The 16,172-nt window shown below is 41.8% G+C and overlaps 1 protein-coding gene across 3 annotated transcripts in view; it reads left to right on the forward strand.

The window, feature by feature from the left end:
- SNTB1 (syntrophin beta 1) overlaps positions 1-16,172 on the forward strand; it is a 242,269-nt gene that overhangs the window by 89,777 nt on the left and 136,320 nt on the right. For all 3 annotated transcript variants that reach the window (XM_036830513.1, XM_036830512.1, XM_036830514.1), the window contains one exon: positions 7,756-7,972. In XM_036830513.1, coding sequence (XP_036686408.1) covers positions 7,756-7,972 — 217 coding nt within the window. The remainder of the gene's footprint in view (positions 1-7,755; positions 7,973-16,172) is intronic.

Consider the following 16,172-nt stretch of genomic DNA (forward strand, 5'->3'; position numbering starts at 1 on the left):
GTAGGCATTATAATATTCCTACTTCATAGAATTGCTTTTAAATAAGCTAGTATACTTCAGACATTTAGAGTAGGGCCGGATGCCTAGTGAGTAGTCAATAGCTGCTAGTTAGTATTCTAAAGCCCTTTGTTCAAACAAGGCCCACTGCCTGTTTGGGTAAATAAAATGCTGTTCGAATGCAACCACACTGATTTATTTACATATTATCTGTGTGTCTTTCTTGCTACAATGGAAGGAAGTAGTTGTGACCAAGACCCTAAGGACCAACAAATTTTATATCTGGCCCTTTACAGAAAGAGCTTGCCAACCTTCATTCTTCAGAATAGAGGACAAGGATTTCTGAGCCTCATCTGTTACTCCTTTGTCTTGAAACCTTGGATCAGTGACAGATACTCTTTGGCCTCTGCTACTTCTGTTATAAGCCTCCTTCTCCTGAAGAACAAATCTGTGAAAAATCATATCTTGGAGATCCTACTAACTTTGTCTTTCATTTTCTCAGAACTTGCGTGTTTTACAGCCAGACTTTTGTGTTAATTGCTGTGGATATAGATGAGAATATCAATTTTTTATTTTTTCTAACACTAATGAACACTTAGCATGTGCTGGCCTCAGTTCTAAGCCCTTCGTATGTGTTAGTTCATTTAATCCTCACAGCAGCTCTCTGAAGCCGGCACTACTGTTTATCCCCACTTTACAGATGGAGAAATGGAGCCACCGAAAGGTTGAGAAAATTGTCCCAAGCTCACACAGTTGGCAGGTGGCAGAGGCAAGATTTGAAACTATGCAGTGTGGTTCCAGAGTGTAGAGTTTTCACTTCTACTGTAGTCACTCAACTTTGAGGACCTTATGATTCCACCAGAGAGACCTATATGTGAGCAGATAACTGCACGTGATGTGTAAGTGTTTAAATATTTGTAAGATGAACCAGCACAGTGCCTTGCATGGCATAAGCCATCATCATAATGTTTATGTCCTGTTGCTGTTAATATCAGTGGAGATCACCACAAACCATGGTTGGAGCTTAAGGGAGGCATGCCTGGAGGACTTCAAGAAGGAAATCTTACCTGAATTGAGACTTACTTGATATTAAGAGGAGTTTGCCAGAAAGCTTTCCATGCAGAGGAAAACACATGTGCAAAGAACAGAGGCATGTTCAGAGAATTAAAACAGTATTTCTCTGTGGCTGGTGTGTGGGCCAGGGGGACCAAGAGGTAGTCAACTGACAGGAAGTGGGCAGGGCCAGAATGGCTCTGTAGGAATTGGGACAGACCCAAGTCCTTTAGTGGGTGTCTCTTTCAGAGCAGAGTTCTACATCTGTCTGTTTGTTTATTGTCTCCACCACACCCCGATCCTGCTCATATACACTGGAATGTAAGCAGCTCAAGGGCAGGCACCCAGTCTGTTTTGTTCACTGAAATAACTCCAGCACTAAAGGCCATGCCCATAGCAGGAGCTCATTAAATGTTTGTTCAGTTAATGGATAACTAAACCCATCAGCACCCTTCTGGGTGGTTGTAGGACTCATGGAATAGGATACTTTCCCTGGGTCCACCTGTCATCCCTGGTGACAATGAGCTTGCTTTGTTGAAGAGTCAAGGCAGGTCACCTCAAATGACTATGCTGTAGAAAATAGGGTAATTTTTGAGTTAGTTTTTAAATTAGAGGCTTATCAAATTCATAACCAGTTTATTTTAGTCCTGTCTCCACGTATTAAAATTCAGCATCCTCACCCACAGTGTCCTTATGACCTCATGCGAACCTTTTGGTCATCCTTCAAATGTCTGAAAATCCTACCCTCAAGGACCCACCTGGCAAAATATAAGTGAAAAAAATATTGGAAAGCGAATGAAAACAATGATTCTTCTAGGCCACTGTGCCAAAGCAAAGAAAAAGTAACCTCAACATAGGTTTATTTTCATTTGTCAGGTGCCCATAGGGTTTGGTAAAAAGTCAGAAAGCACATCTGCCTAAGGCCTAAGGATTTGGCACACATTTTAGCAGTGATGTTAAATGTTTAACAGTGATTTCCCAAGGAATCATCGAATGTTTGAAGGATAGGAGCCTTATTTCCCACCCCTGACATGTGAGGAGAATGAGGTCCGGAAGGTGAAATAACTTGCCCAGGGCTGGAGAAGTAGTTAGCGACAGGGCTGGAGCTGGAACCAGGTCCCCGACTCCCAGGGCCAATTCTCTTTCCAGTTCACCGCTCAGCCTCCTGAGAGATTAGCTATAGTTTCTGAGAAGCTTAGATTACCTCTTTCATCATTTCTTGGTCTTTTTGGACATATTGATGATCTCCCTCTGCATCTTTCCTAAGATGACCCAGGAAATGGCATTAAGAGAAGTCGCTTGCGTATTACATCGAGTCAGCAAACCCCATTGTCAACAACTTGTCCCCAATTTGCAAGTTTCACTGAAGGTCCGAATACTCAGGTTTCTTGACTCCGGCTGATCCCTTTTCCCCTTAATCACATTAGAAAATGTACATTTCATGTTCACATCCCCTAGAGTACTGAAATATTTCTTTTCCTCCTGTAATCTGGAAATCCCTTTTTTGGTTGTTCTGTTGTTATTTTTAAGAAGAAAATTTGCACATAACAGAGGGACTTGCTGGTTCTTCAGAAACCGGCCTGGTAGGAGAGTTGATTGGATTTGCCTAAAGCATTTCTTCATTAGTAGCCTGTGTGTGCTTTTCCTTTCAAATGTCACCTGGCCTCCTCAACAAAGATTTAATTGTGGCAACTTGGGGCCTTTGCAAACGTGGGCTTTCCTGAATGTTCTTTTGAAATCATCACAACTGTCCATCTTTCAGATGAAAAACTGGAAACATATTGAAAGTGACTTGGTGCATTATTGGTTTGGAGACCACTTCTCATTTCTCTTCTCCCCCTTTTTTGTAAGGGAAGATTGGAATTTTAATTGCTCAACCATGGTTTTTAATTCATGATGCCCAGAAAGGGCATGGTTTATTAATTAGTCCTGATTATGAGGTGCCCTGAGCCTGGGCCTGGCTGCTTCTTGATCAGTTTCAACAGTTCTTTGCCTGAAATTACTGTCTGTAAGCACATGGCGGTCTAATTATGCAGACATTAGCTGTTCAGTTCTGCCAGGTTAAACCCTCTGTTATACATATGACAGTGCCTTAAAAGGCATTTGTTGAAATGCCATAGTTTACTAGTTCAGCCTTACAAAATCCAGCTCTCTTATGTTATAGGCAAATAGCCTCTTAATTGGATGTTTTCTCCCAGTACATGAAAACGTTGGCTTAAATACACAGACACACACACACACACACACACACACACATACACTCATCCAATTAATTTTTTTAAAAGTGCGAGAAACAGTATTGCTTCATGGTTAAAGGTAAGGACTCTGGAGCCAGACTGCCTCGATTTGACTCATGTGTCTGCCACTTTCCTGCACTCTAACTTGAGTTTATGAGTTACTCTCTCTCTCTCTCTATTGCACAGTCTAGTAAAATGGGAATGATTGCAATGTCTGTATCCTAGGGTTGTTGTGAGGTTCAAGTGAGTTAGTACACAACAAACATTTATCAGAGTTCATGAAACCTAGTTATTGTGTTTTTTACTGATTGCTCCAATACATTTACTTGTGGTTATATCTTATAAAATCTAGTTGTGTTAAGCTGGCACGGTTAGGGATATCTCCCTGTGGCAAAAGCTAAGAATTGTCCCCTAATGTCTATTCTCTTTTTCTTCCACAGTAATAGCCTCCCCTCCCACCAACTTTTAGCCAGGTTGGCATAGAATTGTCCAGAGTTAAGAGTAAATTTCTTTTCCATGTAGAAGTGGCCATGTGACTAAATTCTGGCTGATGGGTTGTAAGTAGATAGTGTGTCAGCTTCTGAAAAGTGACCCTGAAGGAAGAAGGGTAGTGTGTCTTTGACTTTTTCCTTCTTCCTACTGATGGGAATTTGGTCATGATGGCTGGAACCCAAGCAGCCCTCTTGGGTCATTAGATGGCAGGTTAGCAATGTAGAGCAGAAAAGGAGCAGAAGCCTGAGGACCTAAAAACTTCAGGGAGCAGAGTTGCCCTAGCAGCCCTTTTCTTTCACACTAGACTTTCGGTAAAAGCAAACCTCTATATTATTTAATACACTATAATTTGGGGCACCTATTGCTGTCAAATCTAGTCTTAGGTAACATCTTACCCTCCCTGAATTAGACCACACTCATTATTTTGATTGCAGTATATAGAAATTTCAGGACACTAGGCACAAAGAACCACGGAAAGTTTTCACACACTCTTAATTTCCTATTAGAGGCACTGCTTTACAACACCCAGACATGGCTGCAGTGCTTTCACTCTCCGAATGAGGGGACTTAGCCTTAGGCCTCAGTTGGTGATTGGAGAGGGCACTGCTTGACAGTAGAATTATGCTCATAACTGATGGCCAAATCTTGTAGAAACTACTCGGGATATCCCTCGGAAGGGATAGTCTGACAATTTTATTACTTCCCTTGGGCCAGAAATTGTGAGCCTCTGGACAAATCCAAGACAATTTTCTTTTGCTCTCGTTGCTATACCCGAGAACAAGTTTCTCCACTTCCTATAAATATCAGAAAGAAGCAGGACTCCTGAACAAATGAACTTTAAGCAGGATTGTGGTGTTGTTGCTTGTTCTTCCTCAGGACAGATATGGAAATAGTTCAGTGATCTTAGTGTATCTTGCTTAGGAGCAATGATGATAATCTCTTAGTCTCCTTTATTTCCTTGAAATTGAATCTTATTTTCTGGTGGTGCCAGAGATCTCAAGACTCATTTAGGGATTTTGCTGAGCCGTCTTCCCAACAATGGTGAAAAGGAGAGGTGACATCTAAAGCTCTCAGAGGAAACATAGATTCTAAGGAACAGTGCCTGATTTCATACTTGGCACATCATGAAGAGTATGATAAATGTTCTTCTTTATCCCCCTTCCAAACTGAGGTCCAATTTTCCTTTCCTATGGAATTGCGATAGAAACGATAAATCAGAGTACATTATATAAAAGAAGGACTGTTATTCTTACCTCTACTTTTTAAAGTCCTAGCTACCCTTTAAGGCCAAGTTCAAATGCCACCTACTCCATGAAGCATCCCTGGATTCTCACCTCCACAATGCTCACCCCCTACTCCAGCCAGAAGGATAATAATACAATCAAAGTAGAATCTTCAATCTCAGGTGATACTTGAATTTCCCATATATCAATAAGTATAATTCTACAGTATACAAAGCTAAGCAGAGTTCTGGCTTCTGCAAAAACATTTTTAGAGATGGAAATTCAGTACCTTCAAAAGAGAATTTATTTATTCCAGTTTTTAGACAGCTTAATTCTGCCCCACTAAATTTTCTGCATTTGTTTGTAGGTATGTCTGTGCTCCTCTTTAAATACACTGCCCATAAATAAACAGTATTCCTTGAAATACGCTGTCCATGAATCACCTTTCTTCTTCTGTAACTGCAACCTGTGCTAACAGGTTTGCAGCGACCATGGAGCTGTTTTCTCCCAGTTGCACTTATATTCAGTGAAAACCCTGAAATCTTCTTTTTAGATATGTGTTGGTGCTAAATGACATCTCCTCTGTCTTAAATTCATGTGGCTGGTTTTGATATTTAGTTTGGATCCCCCAATATATAGATCCATATGGCATGCATCTAGGTATGTTTGGTCTGCTTATTAAATTGTTGCAAACCTAACCTGTCACTCAAGCCCCTAGATCCATTTGTCTGATGAATTCTTCCAAGGTCCTTTATTCTTATTATAGCTCTTTCTGCTTTATGCCACAGTTCATGTACTTGTTTCATGCGACTGTCTTAGGTGGGGTTCCCTAGAAGCAGAGCCTCTGTCTGGGGAATCGGGCAGCAGCTCTATAGTCTCCCAGGTTTGACGGCTTCTGATGGTCCAAGAGCAGTTTTCCGGAGCAGGAGAGCAGCTAAGAAGTGTTCTCAGCCAACACACAGCAGCTAGGATATAGGTGCCCTGGCTGCTGAAAAGGATCTGCTGGGACACCAACAGCATCCACTACAGTCAGCCATGATTTTGTAACTCTTAAGTATGGAAACCACGTATTGTTTTTTCCTGCAGTCTCCATGAACCTGAGTCCAAGTCTTACACAGGGAAGGCACTAGTTTGTGGAATTGAATCACCAAAGATCTGGAGGAAGTGCCCCCTGGTTTGCACCCATTCCAATCCCCTGCCATTTGTAACAACAAATACCCCTAAGGGACTTAGCCAAATCCCTCCCCCAGCCCCAAGCAGCAGAGAACCAGACCATGTAAGCGACAGAGAGAAGGATATGGAAGCTTATATTGCATATTCCAAGAATCCAGTTGCCCTGTCAACTTGAAAGCTGTCCAAGGACCAAATGCTTAAATTTAGAATTGGCAAATACCACCTTAAGACCAAGTAAACATATCAAAGAGCAGAATTTTAGTCCGCTCCATTCAGCTTTTAAACGATTTTGTTTCTTTAAATTTTATAAAGTAATATATGCATATGGCTAAACATGAGAATGGTATAAAAGAGTAATAAATGAATAGTAAAGGTCTATTTTTCCATCGTCTTGACTTTCACTTCCACTCCTAGAGCTAACTACCGTTAACATTTTCTTGGATTTCTATTCAGAAATAGTTGTAGCTATACGAGGATAAATATCTATGATTTTATACACAAAATGAGTACAGTATATGCTGTACTCTAAAGTTTTTTTAAACTGTTAATAGATCTTATAGGTTTTTCTACATCAACGCATCTATAGCTATCTCATTTTTTTTAATGAATGTATAAACGTCTTACAATTAATTTAACCTGTCCTCTTTCTTTTTAGTGGACATTTAGGTTGTTTCTAGTTTTTGGCTCATACAAGTAATATTTTTGCCATCACAGATTTTTACCATTACAAAATAAGTGTTCTTCTGTGTATTTCTTTGCATATATGTTCTTTTTTAAAATCTTATTTATTTATTTTTGGCTGTGTTGGGTCTTCGTTGCTGTGCACAGGCTTTTCTCTAGTTGCAGCGAGTGGGGGCTATTCTTCATTGCGGTGTGCGGGCTTCTCACTGCGGTGGCGGAGCATGGGCTCTAGATGCGCAGGCTTCAGTAGTTGTGTCATGCGGTCTCAGTAGTTGTAGCTCAAGGGCTCTAGGACGCAGGCTCGGTAGTCGTGGCGCACGGGCTTAGCTGCTCTGTGGCATGTGGGATCTTCCCAGACTGGGGATCGAACCTGTGTCCCCTGCATTGGCAGGCGATTCTTAACCACTGAGCCACCAGGGAAGTCCCTGCATATATGTTCTTAATACTATTAAATTGAAAAGCCTATCCTTGCTTCTCAACAGAATAATGGAGACGTGGATAGCTAATGTGGCCACCAGATTCCCTACATCTATACTGAATAACTGTGTGTCTTTTAGCCTAAGATATGCTTTCTCACTCTCTGCCCATTTGTTTTTCAGCCTATTTCCCAGAATGCACCTCATAATCAGAAAAGATAGAAATTGTCATAATTGAAAAAAGCTGAGAGTAATTCTCAAGTTCAGGTTATCCTGATGGCAAGTTCTAAAAACCACGTTGGTACATAATTTAAAGAATAGACTAACTATCATGACAGGAATAGAAATTCTGAATCTTGTTCAGATTTTAAGAGTCTCTGTTTAAGAGCTTATCTAATACAAGTTTCAAAAATGCCATCAGACTTTCCAGAAATTCAGCCCTGATGTACTGAAAAGTGCTTACTGTTGTCTTTTTGCTTGCAGTGAAGTATATGCGGGAAGCCACACCCTACGTGAAGAAAGGCTCCCCAGTGTCCGAGATCGGGTGGGAAACGCCGCCGCCAGAATCCCCTCGGTTAGGGGGCGGCTCCTCAGATCCTCTGTCATCGCAATCCTTCTCCTTCCATAGAGACCGGAAAAGCATCCCTCTCAAGATGTGCTTCGTCACTCGGAGCATGGCCTTGGCTGACCCTGAGAACAGGTAAAGACGGCTAACGCCCTCCTCCGTATCTCAGCTGCTCTTTGGCCTCTGCAGTTGAAAGAGAGCTTTTTTTTTTTTTTTTTTAATTTTTAAATTTATTTATTCATTTATTTAATTTTTGGCTGCGTTGGGTCTTCGTTGCTGCGCGCGGGTTTTTCTCTAGTTGTGGCGAGCGGGGGCTGCTCTTCGTTGCGGTGCGTGGGCTTCTCATTGCGGTGGCTTCTCTTGTTGCGGAGCACGGGCTCTAGGCGCGCGGGTTTCAGTAGTTGTGGCGCATGGTCTTCAGTAGTTGTGGCTCACGGGCTCTAGAGCACGGGCTCAGTAGTTGTGGCCCACGGACTTAGTTGCTCCATGGCATGTGGGATCTTTCCGGACCAGGGCTCGAACCTGTGTCCCCTGCAGTGGCAGGCAGACCCTTAACCACTGCACCACCAGGGAAGCCCTGAAAGAGAGCTTTTCTCAGGCTGTACTTGTGTTCTGGAAACACTCGATGGTTTCCAAAGAATAGCCTCAAAGGACCACGATGCAGGAATGTATATGTCAAGCTAGGCCTCCCTCTCTTTCTTCCTCCATCCTTCTTTTTCTTCCTTTTATCCTCATGAAGAATCTGTATACTAAGCTCTGGTTCTGGAAGAAGTTGAATCAATGGAGTCAGGATCTTATGTGTCTTCCCTGGGTCTGCCTCTGCCAGTATATGTGACTTTGGGCAAGTCTCTCGGAGCACTGAACCTCAGTTTTGTCGTATGTAAAATGGAAATAGCTGAAATCAATACCTCGTTGAGTTGTGAAGATTAAATGAGGAAATCCATGTGAAGTGCTTAGCCCAGGAAAACCTTCCATGAATATAAGCTATAATACTATGTATTATTCCTTTTTTTTTTTTTGGCTGCACCACGCAGCATATGGGATCTTAGTTCCCTGACCAGGGCTCGAACTCCTGCCCCTTGCATTGGAAGCACAGAGTCTTAACCACTGGACCACCAGAGAAGTCCCCAATACTATGTATTATTGATGTTAGGTAACAATAAGCAAATAGGCCTCTCTGGGCCTCGGGGTCCTCAACTGTGTATTTGGAGGGTTTGATGAGAGCATCCTTAACACTTTTCGGCTCTGAAGCTCTCTTTATCCTCAAGAGAGAAAAAGGAGTGGCTTCGATCCAGGCCTGGAGTGCTATTTCCCAAAGTCTATACATGACATCTTTGCCACAGGATAGATATATAACCCAATCCATGGCAATTAGAAGGAATCCAGGCAAGATGAGCAAGTATTTGGGGTCCCTCTTCCCCCAGAAGTTTTCCTTTATCTCTGCTGCACAGAAAACATACATCTGGAAGGAAAATAAAAGACATGTAGAGAAGAGAAAGAGAAATTGAGCCAGTGAAGGGGGAATCGTGGTGACCTTTGCATCCTCATTCAGATGCTAAAAAAAGAAACAGCTCTACTGGCCCTTATTTACAATAGGAGTGGGACAGCTGCAACCCCACCGGAACCCCAGGAGGAAGTATTCTTCCTGAGCTGCTGATGGGGAAAACCCAAAGGAAATAAGAGCAGGGAGAAAGTTGCCTCCTTGGCTCACAGCTCAGTGCTTTTTTTGTTCTCTTCCCAGTAAACTTATGCTAAGGAAGCCGCTAGCCCTTCTGACCCCAGTCAGCTGCAGGGTCTACCCCGCTCCCCGCCCGTCTCCTACATCAGTTCTATCTGCATAGGGATCAGAGAGCAGCCATTGTATGAGCGAGCCAGGGGGTATCAGCAAAAGATGAATCTGAGAAGGCAGACTGGGAAGGAGGCAGAATTCTTAGATGGTCCATTCCCACCTGTTCTCTGTTTTGCTTCCCCTCCCCTCAATTTCTACCACTTTCCTGGGCCTACAGTTGATATCCTGGTTCCTGAGTTTCCTCTTCCCTGGGCTTTTACCCACTCATTCAAACAAGTCCTTTCTCCCAAGAGTCTGAGGTCTAAGGTTTCAGATCTGATGAATTCATAATTTATCCAGTGGCTGTCTTGTGCTGGGCAGCATGCTAATTACTTCAGCCCAGAGACTGCAAAGTGGCAGCCTTTAGGTGTCCCCAGCCCACAGATATGTTTTTTTAGTGGTCTCTCTAGGGTTGCAAAGAAATTTGAATTAGTTGCCACATTGAATAGTCAGAAAATTTCACATTAAAAAGCCAGATTTCTGGACTTCCCTGGTTGTCCAGCGGTTAAGACTCTGTGCTTCCACCGCAGGGGGCACAGTTTCAATTGCTGGTCAGGGAACTAAGATCCCGCATGCTGCGTGGTGTGCCCCCAAAAAAAAAGAAAAAAAAAAAAGGTTTCTGCAACTTTCACATGGGCTATAAGAAATTACTTTATTAAAAAAAAAAAAGCCAGATTTCTACTTTTCTAGAAAAATTAGAAGATCTAATGATATCATTAGGCCTATATTGCCGCAGGCAGGCCTCCCATCTATAGGAGCCCAGTAGAGTCTTCTCCTTTGAAAAGGGAATGAACTCTCCTAGTCACTCCTTTTGCCTTACACTTGGGGGGGTTCAGTTAATTACCAGCCTGGGTCTTCACATTTACTGCCTTGTCCTTGAATTTGTAATCATGTCTAGTCTTCTGAGTTTCTAACATCATCCCCATTCTACAGATAAAAATAACTGAGGCTCAGGGCTTACGTAAGTTCCTATGGTCATATAGTTAATGTATGATACAACTGGTCTTTAATGTCATACCTATAGAATGGGTGACAGTGTCAGTTTACCATTCCCAGAAAAATACAGAGACTAGAAAACTTGGGATATTGTAGAAGTGGTTAATACATTAGGGAGAGAGTTTGAGTAGATGATTTCTAGGGTTCCTTTCAACTGTGGACTTAACATGCTATCATATTTCTCCCAATCATTTAATTACATTGTAAAGAATATTTGGAGAGATATCAGGCCTTAGTTCAAGTATTGGAAGCTTCATTTTGTCAAGCCAGTAGAGAGGATGCATTTAAAAAAAATTTTACATTATTGAAGTATCGTTGATTTACAATGTTGTGTTAATTTCTACTACACAGAAAACTGATTCAGTTATACATATATATATATTCTTTTTCATATTCTTTTCCGTTATGGTTTATCACAAGATATTGAATATAGTTCCCATTTTTAAACTTTTATATCGGTGCTCTTCAAGTTGACCATTGATAAGTACATGTAGGGCCTTCTAGGTGGTAAGGGAAAACCTGTCCTGCTGGGGTGTGAAAACCAGTAGGGCACGACCGAAAACGAGAATCCAGCTAAGCCAGAGGGTCCAGGAGGGGATTTTGGTCCAAACAAATCCAAAACTGCTGACAGTAAATTAACCTTTCACAATGTATCCGTGTATCAAATCACCATGATGTGAACTTTAAATATCTTACAATTTTATCAGTTATACCTCATTAAAACTGAAAAAAAGAAAAAAAACCAAAAAGACTAGGGGCTTAATTGAGTCTTGACCCTGATTGAATAAAAGAAGAAAAGAAAAAAGAAACAAATATTTTATGGAGCTCCAGTCAGTAACACGCCGGGCAGAGTATAATGTACCATTCAGAAATATGGACTCTGCAAAATTCAACTCTGTGCTGAATATGAGACACACCTAACACAAAGTGATTTTAAAAGGCCAAAAATATAGGCTGGGCAGATTATATAAGGCAAATGCAAACTAACAGCAAAAACAAAAAGCATCCATTTTGATCTTGATATATGACAGGGTAAAGTGCAGACTGAAAAGCACAGAACAAGACAAAGAAGAACTGGTTTATGTTAAAGGCCAGAGTTCACAAGGAACAGAATTCAGCAGTTATGAATGCACATCAAGTAGCACAGCAGCAACCTTTACAGCAAAATATGCAGAAAATGCAAAAAGAAATAGAAGCATACTAAAATTAGGTAGTTCAATACTACTCTCAATCCAAGACAAGGCAATTGGACAAAAGATAAACAAAGATACAAAAGACCCAAATGGGGGCTTCCCTGGTGGCGCAGTGGTTGAGAATCTGCCTGCCAATGCAGGGGACACGGGTTCGAGCCCTGGTCTGGGAAGATCCCACATGCCGCGGAGCGACTAAGCCCGTGAGTCACAACTACTGAGCCTGCGCATCTGGAGCCTATGCTCCACAACAAGAGAGACCACGATAGTGAGAGGCCCGCGCACCGCGATGAAGAGTGGCCCCTGCTTTCCGCAACTAGAGGAAGCCCTCGCACAGGAACGAAGACCCAACACAGCCAAAAATAAATAAATTAAAAAACTAAAAAAAAAAGAGACCCAAATGACATAATTAAGGGATGTCTGGATACATCACAGTCTTTGTACCCTGATAATAAAGAGTACACTTTTTTTTTCTAATCCACATAGAACATTCACAAAATTAACCATAGATTGTCACAAAAAAATGCAGTAAGTTCCATAAGGTAGAAATAATACAAACAACATCCTCTGATGATTGTGGAATAAAACTAGAAAACCAATAACAAAACCAAAGCACAGAAAGCCTTTCTTTATGGAGTTTTAAAAGCTCTCTCTGAAATAAATAACTCTTGGGTCAAAAGGGAAATAGAAACTGAAAGTGTAGCATTTTTAAAAATAATGAAAATTATGCAAATATTAAATATAAAAGGGAAAGAAGTTGAAAGGGAGAGTGTTGCCTCTGGTGTCAGCTAGATGCACGGTGGAATCCTAGCTCCACCACTTACGTGTGAATTGAAGCAAGTATCTCATTTAATCCAGATAACAACCCTAGGTCGTAAGTACTCTAATCTCTACTTTATGGACAACGAAACTTCATTCAGAAACAAGAGTTGAAGTCAACGGGAAATCTGAGATTCAGACCCAGGCCTGGCTGGCACCAAGCTCAGTTTCTTAATCGTGACACCCCATTGCTTCTGATTGTAGCGCCTGGCAGAGTAGCTCACCTGAAATGCAAGCACCATGGCCAGGAATCAGCGGGCTCCTGGATGCTAGAACCTCAGCATCTCGGGGCGAATCCCCTCATTTGGTGACACACAGCTACTCATAGTTTGCATTAAAAGCTCTAATGTTCAGTTTCTCAAATTGAAACAGCCACAGAACAGCAGGTAGCATTGCTGCTCTTGCTGTAAAAAAGGTCACCCAGCAGGCACTGGATCCACAAGGATATGTCACTGCTAGCGCTGGTTGTCAGTGATTACAATAGTTCTTTTGAATTCCACCTCGTAAGTATCTCCTGTGTTTCACGGTCAGCTCTTTGCCTTCACGGCCACTGCCCTAGTCCAGGCCCAGACTATCCCAAGTCCTCTAGACTATTGGGACATATTTTCTACTGGGTGCTTCCAAGGTTCTAGTTTGCCCCTCCCCCACCCCCTAGCATCTACCCTACTGGCAGCTAGTTAAGGGAGTGTGAAACACTCAAAATTTATCCATTTGGTCAACATGGCTTCTGTCACCTTCACTGATCATGAAACTCCTCAGTATTGCGTAAAATCCCCATGAGGTTTTGGATCTTTCCTAACTGTCCAGCGCCTCTGCATCTCATCCTTTAGGCTCCAGGAACCCTTAAACAATTTCTGCACACCCTACACTTGCCTCCCTCACAGCTTCCTAGTCACCCTTTAAGCCTCAACACAGGGGTAGCACAGGTCCTGCTATACCTTGTGTATAGATCCGTTCATGATAGCATCCTTTATAATGACTTGTGATTTTTTTTTCCTAACGTCCTTACCCAGTTCTTAAAGCCAGAAGACCCTTGAGGTCTGGGATTCCCCCTGCTTTTACTTTGATATCCCAGCTTTCTAAAAATTATTATGAAGAGAGATAAGCAGCAAGTGATAGAGTAAATGGAGGGAAATATTAATAGTAGGTACACCTGGGTATTCATATATTCTTGGCACAATTGCTAATTTTCCAAGTTTTCTGTAAATTTGAAATTATTTCCAAATAAAAAGTTAAAGAAAAACCCGCACACTGCCAAAAAAAAGAATCCCAGCTTTCTAGAACATTGCTTGATATAAAGCAGGCATTCAAAAATATACGATATGTTAATAAATGATAAATGGCATATTTATCTGCCCATTTTTGATATTCTTACCTTTTCAAAATCTTATTTTAAAAAAAATCTTCTACTAAATAGTCTTGCGGATAAAGGAAAAAGCACGGTTCTATCCTGCCACACTCAGCAAATTTAAACCCAGACAATTCATTAACCAAGCCCGTTGAAAGCAGATGGACCAATGCAGTGGGTGGTATACAAAGCTTTGTTCATGACTCTGTGTACTAGTAACAGACCCCACTGTAGATCTTCATGGTTAAATTATGGAGCACACAATCTTTCTTGAAAAACAGTGCACATCTCTATTTACAGCACGTAAGTGAAAAATTCACAGAAAGCGTTGTTGTGGTTTCAGGTGGAAAAGCTCCACTCATCACACCATGATTCAGAGGGATGGGATCTGGTAAATCCTATAGGACCCATGGATTTGTTCCCACAAAGTGCCCTCAGTGATATCCCCATAATCCAGTGCCCAAGCTTCAGCCACAGAGGATCAGAAACCTAATTGGAGGCACAGTGACGTTGGATCCATCTCTAAGGGGTGGACTCATATTAACCAAACAAACCAGGATTCACTTGTAACGGGCAGTGCAGTTGTCAAACAGATGTAAACACCTGCATGGGAGGATCTGTGTGTCCCCGTTAGGGGCAGGCCGTATTAGAAGACAAATGGAAATAATAAGCAGAATACCAGAACTCCAAGTAACAAAAACACCGTGGACTTTCAAGGCAGCCTAAGCAATGCATTCTCTCCGTGTAGGCCAGCTATGCGAGAAATTAGATTGTCACCAAGGTTATCAGTACACGATATGCCAATCGACCATAAGAAGTATATTTTCCATGAGGAAGCTGGAAGCTGTCCTTTCCTAGATCAGAAGAGCTTTGCCACGGTGGCTGTTATGTTAATTTCTGCTCTACTCAGACTCCCATCTCCTTTGGTCTGTATGTAAATGGCCCGGGGTTCCCCCAAATGGCCCTCCCCTGTCCCCTTAATTTCAGACGATCTTATACCTGATGGGGACCAGAACAGTGGACTGAATTTTTGCTGATCAAATTATATCATTTTCCAGTCCTGGCTTCCTGAAGTTGCTCCAGTATCCCCTCGTTCACAGTTTTAGGTGATCCCAAATACTTCAGTTACACATTTATAAACAGATGGTCTTTTAGTGACCCCAGCGGAAGAGTAATCATTTTACTGGTTTCACCTTATTTTCTCCTTTTCGCACTGTCTGGGGACACATTATTGTCCCCCCCCCCATATCTTATTAGAATTCTAAACTATACTCTTTAAACTTAGAATACTAGTGAAAAATCCTCTCCTGTAGTACATCCAGAATGAAGATTCATGAGGTACTTATAACCATCTTCTTTCCACCATAAGTTCTTGCTTGTGAGAAGTGTTTCTCCTGTTAAGAGGCTCACAAAACATGTATTTTCTTGGTTCGGTTTTCTTCACTCTTGGTTGGACACATCATGGTGGCCTCGTAACTGAAAATACCACCAGCAGATCATGATTGATGTTACATTTTGGAAACAAAGGAAAAATGAAAAATCAATTTATATTGGTGCTGTAGTAAGTGGACACAGTTGAAATATCTAAAACAGAGGCCCAGATTAACTAATATCAATGAATAAAACTCTAGATTGAAGTTAGAAAATGTGAGTTTGAATCCCAATTCTGTTACTTATTCCCTTTAACTTTAGACAGATTATCTAATCTCTCTGATTCCCAGGTTCTTTATCTATAAAATGTGCTTTAAAATACCACATAAGATTGTTGTGATGATTAGATGACTTAATGTAGATATCCTCTAATTCCTGGCAGCATAACCATGGCGTAAATGCAGCTTTCGATCAAAATATTCCTGGGTGCAAGAGGGGTGGGGGGAGTTTTTTCCAGCAGAGAAGTTTCCAGGTGATCTCCCCAAGCTGTTGAGCAGAGGCTGTTTTGTAAGACATTCTTTCACAGAGGGGTTTAGCCTTCTGAGACGTCTGGCTCTCTGCAGAAACTTCAGTTCCAGTTTCCCAACTCCTGGGCTCATGAAGTCTTAGTTGTCATTTATGTATGAAGACAGTCCTCAGCCCACCCACCGCGCTACCTGATGCACTCTCTGACACCACCCCACCTCCACCCCGTTTCATCAGGGATGCCTCATGATCAGATTG

This window comes from Balaenoptera musculus, chromosome 17 (assembly GCF_009873245.2).
Source record: "Balaenoptera musculus isolate JJ_BM4_2016_0621 chromosome 17, mBalMus1.pri.v3, whole genome shotgun sequence".
NCBI lineage: Eukaryota > Metazoa > Chordata > Mammalia > Artiodactyla > Balaenopteridae > Balaenoptera > Balaenoptera musculus.